The sequence below is a fragment of the Corvus moneduloides genome, chromosome 4, assembly GCF_009650955.1.
Source record: "Corvus moneduloides isolate bCorMon1 chromosome 4, bCorMon1.pri, whole genome shotgun sequence".
Taxonomy (NCBI): domain Eukaryota; kingdom Metazoa; phylum Chordata; class Aves; order Passeriformes; family Corvidae; genus Corvus; species Corvus moneduloides.
Window position 1 is genome coordinate 19942941 of NC_045479.1, and position 15230 is coordinate 19958170.

General features: G+C 38.4%; 1 protein-coding gene across 2 annotated transcripts; it reads right to left on the minus strand.

Annotated features, from left to right (window-relative positions):
• Positions 1 to 91: 91 nt before the first annotated feature.
• Positions 92 to 14822, minus strand: GLT8D2 (glycosyltransferase 8 domain containing 2). 2 transcript variants are annotated; one of them, XM_032106547.1, is made up of 10 exons: positions 14468 to 14820; positions 12477 to 12521; positions 10974 to 11069; positions 9624 to 9792; positions 7830 to 7947; positions 6364 to 6448; positions 3849 to 3961; positions 3012 to 3178; positions 1257 to 1369; positions 92 to 678 (listed from the first exon to the last, which is right to left on the minus strand). In XM_032106547.1, exons 2-10 carry the CDS (start codon positions 12493 to 12495, stop codon positions 506 to 508), a joined length of 1053 nt encoding a protein of 350 aa, XP_031962438.1. In that variant the 5' UTR covers positions 12496 to 12521; positions 14468 to 14820; the 3' UTR covers positions 92 to 505. The 2 variants fall into 2 exon arrangements, with proteins under 2 accessions (XP_031962438.1, XP_031962439.1); XM_032106548.1 differs by lacking the exon at positions 12477 to 12521 and adding an exon at positions 9898 to 10083 and having other exon boundaries at positions 419 to 678; positions 14468 to 14822.
• Between the last annotated feature and the right edge of the window lie 408 nt (positions 14823 to 15230).

The following is a 15230-nucleotide window of genomic DNA, read 5'->3' on the forward strand; positions in this document are numbered from 1 at the left end:
TATTGGAATGTGCTTTTGCATCTTGCTAAGTACACTACAGGATGTGTCATACACAGAAATGCCACAAAAGAGAGTCACCACACAACAGAACTCAGTAACATGTGCCCAAGTTTTCAGTTCAGGCTGTTTAATGTGCACTAGATAACTGAACACTTCTTGTACGTAATAATGCAGCTATTTGTGTAGATTTTTCTACCAGGAAACATTGGAATCTTGCTTAGAAAGAACCTTAAATTAAAGCACACTGTCTGGCACTGAATTTCACCTCTTTAAGTGTTTGATGAAAGAACTTCATTGTCAAGTAAACTTGTTTCCTCACCTTACATGCAAGTCAGGATAATCTGAACTGTATTGATCACTCCAGCCTCCCTCTCCTGCCATAAGCACACAAAACTGATGGTCAGTTAACAAATACTTTGTTTTCTAAAATCAATTAATCATACAACATGTTGCATCTCAAACTATTAAATGCATCCCATACACTACGTTTTGCAGTATTTCAGTATCAGCTATCAGGACGAGTTAATTTGAACTTCCCTGAAGGGTCAGGAATAAACCAGTTTTCCCAGAGATCAGTGTGGACACTGGGATAGTCCCAAGGCTTGTATCTCCCATTCCAGTGAAGTAATTTAGCTTCTTGAAGAAATTGCTCTGAGTAACGAGCATCAGGACTCCAACCTGCATGGGTAGATTTAAAAAAAAATATTTTGAAAAATGTGGCTTTTAATAATGGGAGATACTATAGAGTGAGTTAAATTCAGGTGTCTTTTTTTTTCAGAAGTCTGATTAGCATGGTGTCATGTTAATTTACAACTAGTTGTATGATAGAGCAGCTTTTTTCAGCTTGATGTCTCTTATGTTGCATCAGCAAAAAATCTCAGCAAGTTTCCTCTCTGAAAGCTTCCTCTTTCAACACTTTTAACATCTTGGCATAGCTAGGATTAAAACCAAAATAATAAATATTCATTTTACCATACCAGCTAAGTCATTATGTTTTTCCTAGGATAATTCACCACTCCCAGGTGAAAGGTAACTACATCCTCCAGAATGTTGACAACAAACACTGCCAGGCCTCCCATTTTCTTCCACTGCACCTAGCAAAAGACTGATTTTTTTCAGTCTCTCACTGTATTCAGATATTGCATATATTCTTTCCATGTAAGTAATGCATGAGGTAAAGTCACATAGGGTCCTGCACTGGAATCTCACAAGCTCACTTTAGTTCCGGCTTGCAAATGGTGAGAAATTAAACTTACCAAGATGCCTTATGTGCCACATAGGATTAATAGAGGAATACTTTCCATGAAATACAATCAGCATTGGAGAGGTTGCCACGCCTCCCCCAAGGGTGCTGCTGTAGAGGTTTTCCCTGCAAAAGGAGAAATAAAAGAATATGTTCAAAACCTCAAGCAATCTTTAGTAAAAAAGGCAGAAATTAAAAATAAGTATCTAGCAAAATACAAAATAATTTTGAACAGATCAGTTTTCGGCATACTCCTTCCTTCTGCTGTTAATTGATTATATTTGCAATTCCAATTCCCGTGGAGTGAGTTGTTGCTCAAGTAAGATGGGAGTCAGACCCAACATGAAACCAATTTTTTCTACACACAGAATATAATTCTCAAGGCTGACAAAGTTAACTGTAGGGAAAAAGCTGTTAACATAAAGCAATCAAAGAATTTAGCCTGTTTTCTTAAGAAAATGTACATTTTTCCATGTTTTTAAGTCCCTCTTTCTTCCCCTTTCTCCCTCCCCCAGCTTTTAGACCTATAAATTAACCTCCAGCTAGATTTTGTCAAAGCCTAGTTAGTATAAATTAGTATCTAAAGAGTATCAGTTTCCTATGAATTTTGTGATAAATCCAGGGCTAGATCAAGCCCAACCATGGTAAGAGGAGGCATTGGGAGGTGGCAGACAGATGTCTGGCCACAGTGTGCTGATGGCCCTGCTGACCAGTTGGCACATGGGCAAAGCCACCCCACCTATGGGACACTGTGCCACCCCCCTGGTTCAATGGGGAGGGAACTTGGGAAGTAGCAAGAGATGCTGAGTGGCTACACAACAATAAAATCATAACCTCTCCTCAAAACTGGGTTTCAACTGCTAGGCAGTTTTTTTCACTACCATTTCAAAATCCAGCTAAAAGGAGCATGAATGTGTTATTAAGGCATAAAATCAACTTTATAGATTAAATTCGAAGTAACATTAATGGAGGCTTTACTCTTAATATCTCCTTAAGAGCACAGCAATAGTTTGTCAGAATGTTACATAAGTAGAGTAAGAGAAAAACATTTGGCTCCTCACCCATTCACACACTTCCCATTCATGTACCTCCTCTGTTCATTGAAACTAACAAGTAATGGACACAGCACAATAGCACAAACTATTCCAGGTCAATTTTATCTTACTAAATTTAAATTTAATCCTTTGCAGAAAAAGAAAATAAACACCAAGTTTTCAAATGCAGGTCAACAGGGAACTAATTTTAAAAATAGTGATTGTTTCACTGTGTCACAGCTTGTTTGTGGTCAATAACAAAAATGTAAAATTTTGTTCAGCTAGAGAAAAGAAGTGTTTTCTATTGGTGTTCAAAAAAAGATAGTGTCCAGTTACAGCTTGGCTTACGCTAAAACAGGAGAGTCCCCATGCAAATAAGGAAACATTCTTCCTTTAAGCCAGCCTCAGGAAGGGAAGATCATTCAGTGGCTTCATCTCAGGCTAAGCTGGTCACCCAAAATGAGAACCATATGTTCTCAGTGTCCCTCAGGATTAAGCGTGGTTTGTGAGTAAACACAAGACTAAAATTCCAAGTGGCTGTTTCCTGGTACAGAATTGGTCAGATTTAAACAGATGGAAATGCTGGAAAATGAGTTATTTCACTTGACAAGATCTCAAAAGAAAGACTGCTTGGAGTTAAAAAAACCCCCAAAACTGTAAAAGCTTTTAAACAGAAAGTAAAGTTGTAAACCAAGCATTAAAACTCAAGTGCAAAGCTGGATTTCTACACATACTCTACATTTCTTTGCATCCACTTTTCCAGCTGCTTTGTGATCCGCTGATGTTTCCATTCAGTCATGTTAGCAACAATTACTCCAGGATTAAAAGAGCAGGTGCTGGGGCTGATGCCAAGATCTCTAATGGCTTGCTTTCTGTAGTCCAGGAATCCCATGTATGTGTTCTAAGAAATAAAAAAAATATGTTCATCCCCTATGAATCTCTAAAGATACGTGTAAATGCATCTCACTGTCACTGAGAGGGAGACTAAATATGCTCTCCCAAGGATGAGTTTCTGGATAGTGGTTACCTGTCATGGTTTCCATATGACAAGGCTGTAAGGCAGGATACTTCCTGATACTAAATTGCTTTTCCCACAGTATTGTACCATGGAAGTTTGATAAGGCTTTTCCCTCGCTCTGTTTGTCTTTTAGTAGCTCACACTAAATGATGCAGCATCACAACTGTACCCGTAATGCTAGAGGGATGCACTGACAATTCTGGGGAACTCAGGTCAGGAATTAGCCTCAAACCTTGTTTTCCTAGGTTTTGTTCCCAAATAATATCATACATTCAGTCTTCATTGAATGATCTATAAATGCTCGTGATCTACTGATAGCAAAATACCAAATGTAAATTAGTAGAATGCAAAAAACAATAGAAGTTCAAATTATTGCAGAAAATGACTCTGCATAGCATTACAGAGTTACTAGAAAAAGTCTTTCATTACTTGTACAACCATTACAAAGCTATCTATGTATATATAAAACTTTCGCTTTGGGGAAAACGCATAAAATCATCTTACACTTATGGGCAAACACATTCATTATTAGAATTCCAGAATGGCATCTTACCTGCATCCCTACACTTCTAATCATTTCATGTGTAGAAGGCAGATCACAATCATCTGAAAAAGCTGCTGCATGTCCAGGAGCTAACTTAGTATCGTAGAGTTCCTGGATGTCACCTGATTACAGAAAGGTCACAAGCATTAGACAACACCTACTGCACTGCTACAGAGCTGATAGGATAACATCAGTTCTCATATCTTACTTATAACCACACCAGATATTCAATTTTGTAATATGGGACCATTTTCTAGTTTGAGTCCTGCACCTGGATGCCTAAGGTCTCTCTTCAGACATTATCACTGGTATTCAATACATTCATGTTTTGGGTGTCCAAAATCAGCTACAGCAGAAGCCAATTGGACTGTTAAAAAGCTGATTACAAACTTAGGCATTCATAGAGCTTGTCTTTGGAGAGGAAGGGCACAGGCAATTCTGAGCCTCTTCAAGTCCCACAGAAGTGCCACTTCAGTGCCTTGCACAGATGAGGTTTTTCCTGGTGTTATTGCATTTATACCTCCTAGGAGATACCTGGATTCCCAGCAATGGCTGACTGAAATGTGCCTATCATTTGACCATCCCTGCTGACTTCACAGCCCACCCAGCTCCTTCCTGGTTGAGGGAGACAATGCAGTGCCTAGCACCTCACTCATCACCTGGCTGTCAGGTACCCAAGATGTGCCAGAACAGTTTCAGGGCAGGTGGGAAGCACAAGTGAGCCTGCATCCCAACCCCTTACAGCTTCCAGTTCTACTTTTGCTTTCATCTCTTTTACTAGTTGTGCTGCTGGTCTTCTGCCAGGTGAAACAGCTGCATCAGCTGCTTCTGCAGCTGCACAACTGCAGGTTACACACCTAACAGGAGCTGCCTGGGGACAGGACAGGCCACTTGGTCAGCAGCAGCCTACCATGAGGTGTAATGTGAAACTACACCTTTATCCTGCAGCTCCACAATCACCATCAGCTGACACCCCCAGGGAAAGAGAAAGCCCAGTGCTGGTGAGCACAGCTGCAGAGAGGGGTGACAGGGAAGTGGTGGGCTCAGCTTGAGCTGCTCGTAAAACTGGAGTCCAAATGAAGACCTGGAACCTTTCAAAGAGTTAAATATTGCTGCTGCCCCTTGATGATAGGCAGAACAACAAAACCAAAAAGCAGAGATTGCCACTGGAAACACTCGTGTTGAGGAACTGTAATATGAAGTCAATGGCAAACTAAAATGAGACGGGCAGAGCAGATTAGTTGTCTTTTATAAAGCAGCAAATAGTGACCCCTTTAAGTGCAGGTGGTCTGAAATCTGCCTCTAGAGAGACAAAACTATAAAAAGGTGCAGAAAAGCAGTGGAGAAATATACTTTTGTTGTGTGTAAATTCACTGGTCTTAATGTTCTTACAGCAAAGACTAATTTAGGCCAAAATATTTATTGTAGTTATACTCAGTTCTTTCCAAAGGAAATTTTCATCGGAACATCCCTTTAGTGTTTAACAAGAATAGGTAAAATGGTTTTGTTGTCCCTGGGCCCTAGCTAGGGCAAGGAGGAGTGAGGTAGGTAGCCAGCTTGTGCTCAGGAACTGAGCATCAGTCTATCCACCAGAGTAGTGACTTGTTCTCCTTTCTTCTCTCTTATCCCACTTATTCTCTGCTTATTAAGCAATTATTCATTTGTTTGTATTTTTGTGACCCTTAAGTTTTCTTGCTTTTGTTTTTCCTTTCCTCTTCCCCCATCCCACTGCAGGTGGGTATGGGGAAAAGTAAATGAGCCCCTGTGTGGGGCTCAGCTGCCCACCAGCATTAAAGCACAACACTCTGGTTAAAAAGTGCTTTAAAAGAACAAGAAAATGTGATAAAACAATTATGAAGACAACAGTTCTACAGAGAAAAAAACAGCAGCTGGGAAACAGAACAGAAAAACACTCACAAGAAATGAATCTTCAAAAAAGTAATTGGTCTTCAAAAGAGATTACTTTGATGATAAGAAAAAAAAGAGATTTTTTCAGGATTTTAATGTCTTGTAATTGCTCCCACTTGACTAGGAACTCTGAAATCTTTGATTGTGATTCTGCAAATTGCTTTGGATTCTGAGGTGAAGATGCTCAAAACCATATTCTGAGTGCTTGGAGTTTCAATCTTCTTATTTGAGTAAATTCCTCTTGCTCTCAAGAACAGCAATTCTGGATGAGGAATTGGTAGCATTTGTGGGAATTTAAATACTAGCAGGAAATGCATGTCACACACTCAATAAACACTGCAGCATCTGAGTGAAATCCATGGTATCTTTCAGCAATTGACCAGAATCAATTTAAATGAAACCCACATACATTTTTGATCACAATTATTCAAAATATATGCAGATAAGTTCTTCCTCAAACTTTCATTTAAGCAAACAGATTATTTGTAGTTTCCCTAAGTTCACACTGAGCAGCTGCCTCAGTTTCTATTATAGCTCATATTTCCAAATGGCTGTAAAAGCTGCAATAACTTTGATTTTAATTCTGTTAGAAAGTGCTTTTCATACAAGAGCTTACCTTGAACAATGACATCATCATCCAAATATATTACTTTCTCATGTTTTTGGATAAGCAAAGGAAGATAAAATCGAACAAAGTTCAGCTATTAAACAGAAAGAAAAAATACAGATTAAATGGTAAAACTGTTTAATGAAGTTGTCTCAGGCTTCTGTGTCTATTAAGTCAGTTTGAATTTCTCTTTTCATTGAGCACCAGTCAGTGATCATTTGCTTCCTCCCCCACAGCTTTACTACTACCTCAAATCCAGTATTGTTACTGTTACTGATGTTATTATTTATCCCTATTTATTTCCTATGGCCCTAACCATGCAACTCAAAACTGTTGCTTCCTCACAGAATCCTTTAGGTTGGAAAGGGCCTTTTGAGATCGTCTTGTTCAACTCCCCTTCTGCAGCAGGGTCCACTCAAGCAGGCTGACAGGGACCATGCCCAGTTGGGTCCTGAATATGTCCACAGATGGAGACCCAACAGTCTCTCTGGGCAACCTGACACTTTTAAACTCATGATTTAAAAAGTCTTTTCTTTAGCCCAGACGGAATTTCATGTTATTTGTGCCCATTGCCTCTTGTCCCTCCCCTCAAGTATTTATACAGATTGATAAGATCCTCCTGAATCTGATCTTCTCTAGGCTGAAACAGCTTCAACTCGTTCAGCCTCTCATACAAAAGATGCTTCAGCCACTTAATCATCTTTGGAGCCCATGTTGGACTTGTCCCAGTAAGTCAATATCTTTCTTGCCCTGGTGGGCTCAGAACTGGACATTGTACTTCAGATGCAGCCTCACCAGTGCAGAGAGGAAGGAGCACCTTTCTGGACCCACTGCCAATGCTCTTCCTAGCGCACTTTTACAGCATACATCACACCAAACACTTCAACATTTAATAGCATCATCAATCCACTCTAAAGGAATGATTCGAGTGGCACCACAGACATGGGCTAACAACTTCTACAACAGCAATGAAGAACAGAGAAGAGGGAAAAAGGACTGAAAATGTAAGAACAACCGTAAGGATTCAGACCATTTTACCCAGCACCTGTCTTCAGAGTGGCCCTAACCAGATGCTCAGGGGAAAATAAAAATAGAGCAAGCATCCAGAACAGTTGCTCCAAGTATTCTCCTAGCTTTCAGTTATTTTCAGCTCAAGGGATTTTCTCATCTAGATGTGACCTGTCTAAATATGAACTTCGATCCTAACTGAACCCCTGTACATTTTTACACCCACAAGACTTTTCTTTTCAGCAAGGAATTCTAGAGATGTAGCACTCATTGCATGCAAAGTGTGCAACACCTCTTGTTTCTGCTGACTGTCACTCTGACTAATTTGATCTCATAGCCATAAGTTCTTGCATTGAAAGAGACATACACACACCCCCTCTATGAAATGGAACAGACTTAGGACAGTTTAAAGCCCATATAAACATTAAAAACCTCAACAATTTATTATGTGGTGTTCATTGACTCACAGGCTGCAGTAGCTCAGGACGTGATGCATCTTGTCTGATTTTTCCTTTTAGTACCATAGGATTGAATTCCACAACCTTGAATTTTATTTCTTTCAGTTTAGAATTTTCAATCCATTTTCTATAATAAAAAGAAGAGAACTGATAACAGAAATATCAAGTGTGTGGCAAGTACTTCCAGTGTGAAATTCACATATACTTAGGAGAATAATAAGAGACCTTGAAAGCTCACTTGATCTATTCTATCCCAACACAGAATCACTTGTCTAAAGCTATTGCACACTGACCTTTGTGAAACCTGTTCTTGAAACAAATTTTTTAAAAATCCCCCACAAAAACCCCAACAAAACAAACACTCTACCCCACTGCCAAAACCAGACTCTGTATGTTGCCCAAACAACCCAGCTTTCACCATTACTTCCAATGAATTATATTCTTCAAAGTTCTCTTGCTATAATTAAGGATCATTATTTCTTATCCTATCTACAGTGCTTTTAAAGCTGAGGTTAGTTTTCTTCCTTTCACAGTTTTATGTTCTTCCAGATGGCTTCTACGTCACCTCCTGATGATGTTTTCTTCAGACTAAACTAATTTTTTTTTCATATTTTTGTCAGATTTCTTATCGCCACTGTTTATTTTCTCTCCTGACACAAACTGTGGGTACAAAGGCTACAGAAGTGAAGTAGCCAGAGGTGAGAACTGCCAAGAAATGTTTTAGTATTCATTCACAACTTGGTCCTCTTTAAGACAACGTTTGCAAATTTTAAAACTGAAACAGAATGAGCTGAAACTTATGAAATTACATGCATTGAAATATCAGGATATAATTTCCTTTCATGAAATGAAGAATTTTCATTTCATGAGAGAAATGAAATGAGACCTCAGAGAATGAAGTGAAATGAGAAGAAGGAACATGAAATATGATGAAATGAAACAGAAAGGCAATTATTTAATGATGTGAAATAAATGAAAGGGAATGGAATGAAGTGTATTGAAATGAGATGAAACATCAAGAAATTATATTCCTTGAAATCTCGAGATTTCATTTCCCTTCATGAAATGAGGAATTTTCATTTCATGAAAGGAAATAAATTGAGAAATTATGAATTAAAGCAAAATGGATAGAAAGGAAAGAAAAATGTAATGAAGTGAAACTGAGAAAAATAAAATTCTGAAATTAAGTGAAAACAACAAAATTGAATGGAATGAAATCAAGTGATGGGAAATGAACCAAAACTTAATGAGATGATATTCATTGAAATCTTGAGATTTCATTTCCTTTCATGAAATGAAGAATTCTCATTTCATGAAAGGAAATGAAATGAGAAATCAAGGAATGAAGTGAAATGGAAAGAAAGGAAAGCCATTGCAATACTTTTTGGGCCTCTTTTTGTAACTTTAATACATCATCTTAGCTGAAATTAGCTTTAAACAGCAAGTTTTTCTACTCTAAAGCTGAAGACACAGCACCAGAGGAGAGGTAAGTGCTGTGCCACAAAGTGGGACTGTGACAAGTAGACAGTATATCCTTACCTTACTACAGACTCTTCTGCAGCCTATTTACAAAAAGCTGAGAAGCACAGGTATGGCATGGCCTGGCTATTTCACACCCCTTTGCACAGGTCAGTGTCTTGTGGAGGAAAAAGTGTCCTTTTTCCATCATGTACAGAATCCTGCGGGTTGCTACCAATAGCACTCCATTTCCCTGCTAAGTCCTCCCACGTGTTACGCCTGTGCTAGGGGGAACAATCACGTGGCTCTAACTACAGCCTGAAACAAAACAAGGCTGGTGTGTACCGAATGTGTGGGATGGTTGTCTTCAGCCCAACGATGTAGAACAAAACATTGGCCTCTGTGTTGCTGTAGATGCTACTGATGGCTGCTACAGCTGCGCCCATCCTGCCCGCAGCAGCGCAGATCACCACTGGGATTTCTTCTTCCATTTCCTCAGGACTCTCCAAATCAACTACAAGAAACAAACCCATTTTACATCAGATCTGGGTCACAAAAATGACTAAGTACTTCCATAAGCAGTGGACTAATTTCACCGTCACCCCATTTTTTTGCTTACCACGTCCTATACACATCCCCATCTGGCAAGGCACACAACTTGAGCTGTTGCTAATCCAGAACTACTTGCAGGTTGACTGGACTGATGGATGCCTCCAGAGAATAAATAAGAGAGTTCTTGGCATCTTCTACTCAGCAGGGGCACAATTCAGCCTGTCCTTCATGTAGCTGCTTATTCATATGAAACCTGAAGAGGTTTGAATACCTTTGAGACTTCTACATCTCAGTTATATTTAGCACAAATTGAACAATAGGTTCCAAAATTATCAAAGGAAGGAGGTAAGTCAGAGACAGAGCAATTGCATGAGCTCCACTTCTTTGGCAAGCTGACTTGAAAGGAATAGTGCAAAAATTTGCACCAGCAGGAAGTTGCTAATGATATAAGGGAAAATACCTAAACTACACCGAATCAGGTCACATTCCTGCTAAGGAAGATTTTTATCCCTGATTAGCACTGATTAACTTACAGAACTTAAATGGATATATTTATACTGTTAAAACATAACAATTACACTCATAACAAGCCCAACAAAAATATACTGAAAATAAATTATTTATAAAGACAGAGTTTGTTTACCTTGGGAACAGTGAATAAGCTATTTGTATAAACATTTAATACCAGTCCAACCTCATTAACCTAGCAGGTTTCTGTAACTATAAAAATTCCAGCAAAAACTTCTGCTGTAAATGTGAAGATTTGATGCTCTAGCTGAAATGAATAAGCAGGCCAAGAACATTCCCAGGGAGGCAGGTCATGATCAAACTTTATTACCACTTGACAACTCCAATCTGCTCAGCTCAAGTAAGGATATACTCTAGCATCCATCTACATCAGTGACATCTGGATAAAAACTTAATCAGATTTACTACTCTTAGTCATCACTATCAATCTCCCATGATTTTATTAAAGTAACTCAGAAGCAAAACGTTTTTTCATCCCAGACCATATGCAACAGTGTGAGTAGCTCATCTACTGCAGGACAAACAGGATTCAGTAAGGTGAAAAGTGCTGTTCAAGGTAAGACATAAGGAAAATAAAACAGGAACATAAGTGAAACACAAGCGCAAGTCACTTACCTGTTTCATTTTTTAATGCCAATGGCACCTGGTGAACTTTGTTATACAGAATAGCGCACACGGTTAAAACAAGAAGTAACAGTAAGATCTGGTTAACTGAAACAAGAGGGAGAATGTGTTAACAATCAGTATAACAGCTGATTCCCAAGTAGCTGATTAAAAAAACAAAATCCAATTTGCAACCAGCACAGATGATAGAAGAATTTCATAAGCTGTTTCTGTTGTGTTTTTCTCATATTATTTGATCAAGCTTAAAATCTTATGTTATAAAACACAACATTAACTCACCCCTGTTAAAGTAATCCCAAACTATCTGATTTTCATGGTTAATTTGCTCACTAAATCATAAGACTCCCGATATATATGGGTTATCCATACTAGAAAATTCAGGTGTCTGAACTTTACCAGGAGCTTGGAACATTTTTTTCCTGGCTAGTCTGCTGTCTGTTTACACACACTTAATGAGTTAATTATTTTTACGTAGCCCCTTCATTCTGTCATGCTTCCCTCATAAAACTTCAAACACAGCAGAATTTTTTTATCTATTTCAATGTTCAGATTTTCAAGGTGTATTAGAGCAAAACCTTAAAAATTCTAGAAAAACAAACCCACCATTCTACAGAAACCAGTAATGTTTCAATATATTTGAAAATACTTATTTTGACAGGGTAATTTAAATTAATAACATCAAAGCAAGGCAAAGACCTGGCTGTGTATTCTGATTCATAGTCCCTAAAAGACTGTCTTGTACAAATTTAAGTCATTCAGCACAAATCAAGCATGTGCAGGAGTTGGGAGAGTTCACCAAACACAACAGGGAAGGAATCCATTGCCCTCATCAACAGTTACTATGATGATGGGTGTTGCTTCAGACTACTTTGTTACTTTTGCACCACCATAAAACGTACTTAAGGTGCTCAAAAGAGCAAAGGGAATGGAGTTCTGCTCTATTTTAATCAAAACGGCCAACTGGCCGCAAGACTAGATTGAAATTGGTAAACATATGTCACCAAACCTGCATTAATTTAAACCAAATGAGGAAAAAGCCCATTGACTTCTGAGAAATTTTGGGCACATAAGTAAAGGCAAAAGTCCATTTTCAGACACTGACCATTACAGCTGATGAGAAACCCAAAATTTTTGGGGCCACATCTCAATATTGAGTACGAACAGCATTAATGTGCAGAGCTCTGTAAAAGTCAGCTTCAGGGCTCTGGGCACAATTCACATGAAAACAGCAGCTACTTGCAGTATCGGTGGGAAGTGTCAGAATCTCCAGTCTCAAGTGAGTAATTTTAAATTAATGGGAATTATGATTGTACTCATCTGACATAGTTAACAGGAAAAGACTTATTTGCATACTTAAAGTTAAGCATAATTTAGCAATACTAGAACTATAAAGTCGTATGCAACTGTGATAACAGTTGCATGAGAAATTGGATTTGACATTTCTGTCCTCTTTTTTAAAAAATATGTCTTTCAAATGTTTTTAATCTCTCTTACTTTTCTTTAAAAGAGCCATGTGTCCTGTTGGATGAGAACTGTGATCTGTGGTAAAATAAAATAAAAAAATAATTAAAAGAAAAAAAAAAGAGAGAAATATCATTAATGCCAGAAATGAATTCTAGTTAGTTATATAAAGGACTAGGTTTTGGATTATCAAATTTTACTGCTGAACTGGTAAAAGTAAAACGGCACTTAATCTCTGTAAATACCTTTTTTTTAACAAATAACTAATATTCTGAGTTAGAAATATTTTTATTAATAATTTAAGCAACTAATAGCTTGTAAAAAACATTTTAATAAATCCCATCTGATCATCTATTCAGTAGGTGATTTTTAGTACCTTTTAAGATACTCTGCAAAGAAGTATTAAAACACCCACTAATGCAATTTATGAATATATTTATCTCTGATTTCACCTCAAACATAATAACTATCGCAATTACTAATCTCTTGCTAGAGCATGCATTCCCAAACACATGGGAATCTCATACCAGGGCAGTGTCTTCTAGACTCTCAAAAAATTGCAGAGCAATAGTGAAAATGTTTTCTTACAGTGCTATCCTTCCAGTGTGTGTAAAGTGGCTTGTATTTATGTACATTTTTTGTGATGCTGAAGAAAAGGAGGTTGCCTTCCCTAAAATTGTGCTTCTAGTCCAGGCCTGAGAGCAGCCATGATTTTATTCCTGAGAAGACAGAACATAATCCCTAAAGTACAGGATTATGAGAAATACAACATTTGTTTGAATTCTGGACCCAAAACTACCATTTATGGAGGAAAACACAAACCGGATTACCAAAACAACAACAACAGACAGCAAAAAACAGCACCAGAAGCTGGGGGGGGGGGGGGGGGGGGGGTTTGGGAGGGCGGTAGAGAAAAATCCAACTGTGTGATCTAACCTTTATACTATGTAGGCATAGAACAGAAAACAATTTTTTCTGTTTCCACATATACAGATATGGACATATTACAGCACAGATAAAGAAATAAGATGGGTACTGTGCACACATAAAAATGAAGTTTATTCCAGCTCCTTGACAAATCAGACAGAACAGCAAGAATTCTTGAAACCTGAGTCACAAAACTGACCATCTCTCATTGGTTAGTGCTCAAGTTCAGGCAGCATCCTAGATTAGTCTCTATTTTGAACAATGAATTAAATGACAACAAAAAATAATACTAAAAAAAGTAAGGTGTAGCTTTGTTCACAAACCATTTATATTCACATGTATTTAAGTCCCAGCTGATGACTAAATTGCAGTGAGAAAGGAGTATTCTGGAAATTCTTTCACATCTGCACTACTTATCTACATTCCAGCAGACCATTCTCTTCATGTGGCATTAATTTACACAGAGGAAATCAAGCTTATCTGTCGGAAAAAACCACAGCTGAGAAAGCCCTTCTCTCATGCATTAAACACAAATACTGCCTTCTTTTACATTTAAGAACTTTACTCATTTAGGTAAGCAGAGCAACAAAGGAACCTGCTACACTCTTGGACTAATTTTCTAACCCCACTTTAGCTAATCACAATCTTCCCCGATTTCCACAGAGCTGCCTACTACCTTTGAATTAGCAATTGTAACAACAGCCACAAACAGTCCTGATGATCATTGCAAGATGAAAGCTGCACAGCCACAGCTTCATGCTATCTTCAGAAATTATTAAATCCACATAAACTGAACCATGTTTTAAACCTTAAAATCCAAGACAGACTCTCACACCAGTCAGAATTCTACAACTACAGCATTCCTAAGCCTCTGAAACACCAATTGATTACCTACTGATTTTTAAGAAAAGAGAGGTATACTTGTTCCCCTGCAAATATTTACTCAGGTTTTTCTGACTGCAGACATTATTTCCTGGAACCTGGCAGTCCCTAACTCAGTTGCCAAATCCTATAACAAAACGAGGGGCTGCAGAAGGGAAAGCTCAAAACCAGTGACATTATTGCTCAGATATTTCCTGCTTAATTAGTCTTTTTACCTCTTCAAAGCAGCACAGTATTCGGGACTCCTCTCTCCTGAAGCGCTGTGGAGCTATTTACTTGGATCCTAGATAGCCCACAGCTGTAAGCACTCTTGCCAAAGCGTCCTTGACCACCATCCTCCTTTGAAGTCACCCGAACAAGGGCCTTACAGGGCACAGTAACAGTTTTACGATTCAATTCCTTTTTCGGACTCTACAAAGTTTACTTTGGAGTTGTGCTGATTTTCCTTTCTTTCTCTGCCGCTGAGGAATAGCACAGAGTCCAGACGCTGCACTGGAGGAATGAGAGCACATAAACCACTTCCAGATGTGCAGAATGATGAGGCAGCCCCAGATCTGGCAAACTTGCCTCAGAGCTTCAGCTAGCAGATTGCAAACAAATCCCATAAGACAAAAAGTCTTAAAGGGGTGGGGGAAAGAGAAGGAAACAAACCCTTCCAGAAGTTACTTCAACAATCTAGCTGCAAGTTAGGTTTTTATTCATTATTTATGGCGAATGTGAACAGGTAACTAGTGTGCAAGAGCCAGGCTACAACATGCCAAAGTCTAACAGAAGGCCAAAGTTTTTCCAGTGTCTGTTGGCAGAGTTCTTGAGAGTCAAAAGCTAAGGGAAACTTGCAAAAGTCAACTCTGAACATGCATTTTGACTTGAATCATCTTGTTTCCTAATCTCTGAGCATTTAATCCACAGGTTTGGTTTACATTAAAAAGGATTTTAGATCAAGGTAACCAGCACATGGTGATACCCTGCCTCCTAAGC

What these genes read in the sequence shown, in the direction of transcription:
- GLT8D2 (XM_032106547.1), bottom strand. An exon ending in ACAACCATCCCACACATTCG is followed by an intron (nt 7,948 to 9,623) that starts GTACACACCAGC and finishes TTTTTATTATAG; the next exon opens with AAAATGGATTGAAAATTCTA. An exon ending in TTAGAAGTGTAGGGATGCAG is followed by an intron (nt 3,179 to 3,848) that starts GTAAGATGCCAT and finishes TTTATTTCTTAG; the next exon opens with AACACATACATGGGATTCCT.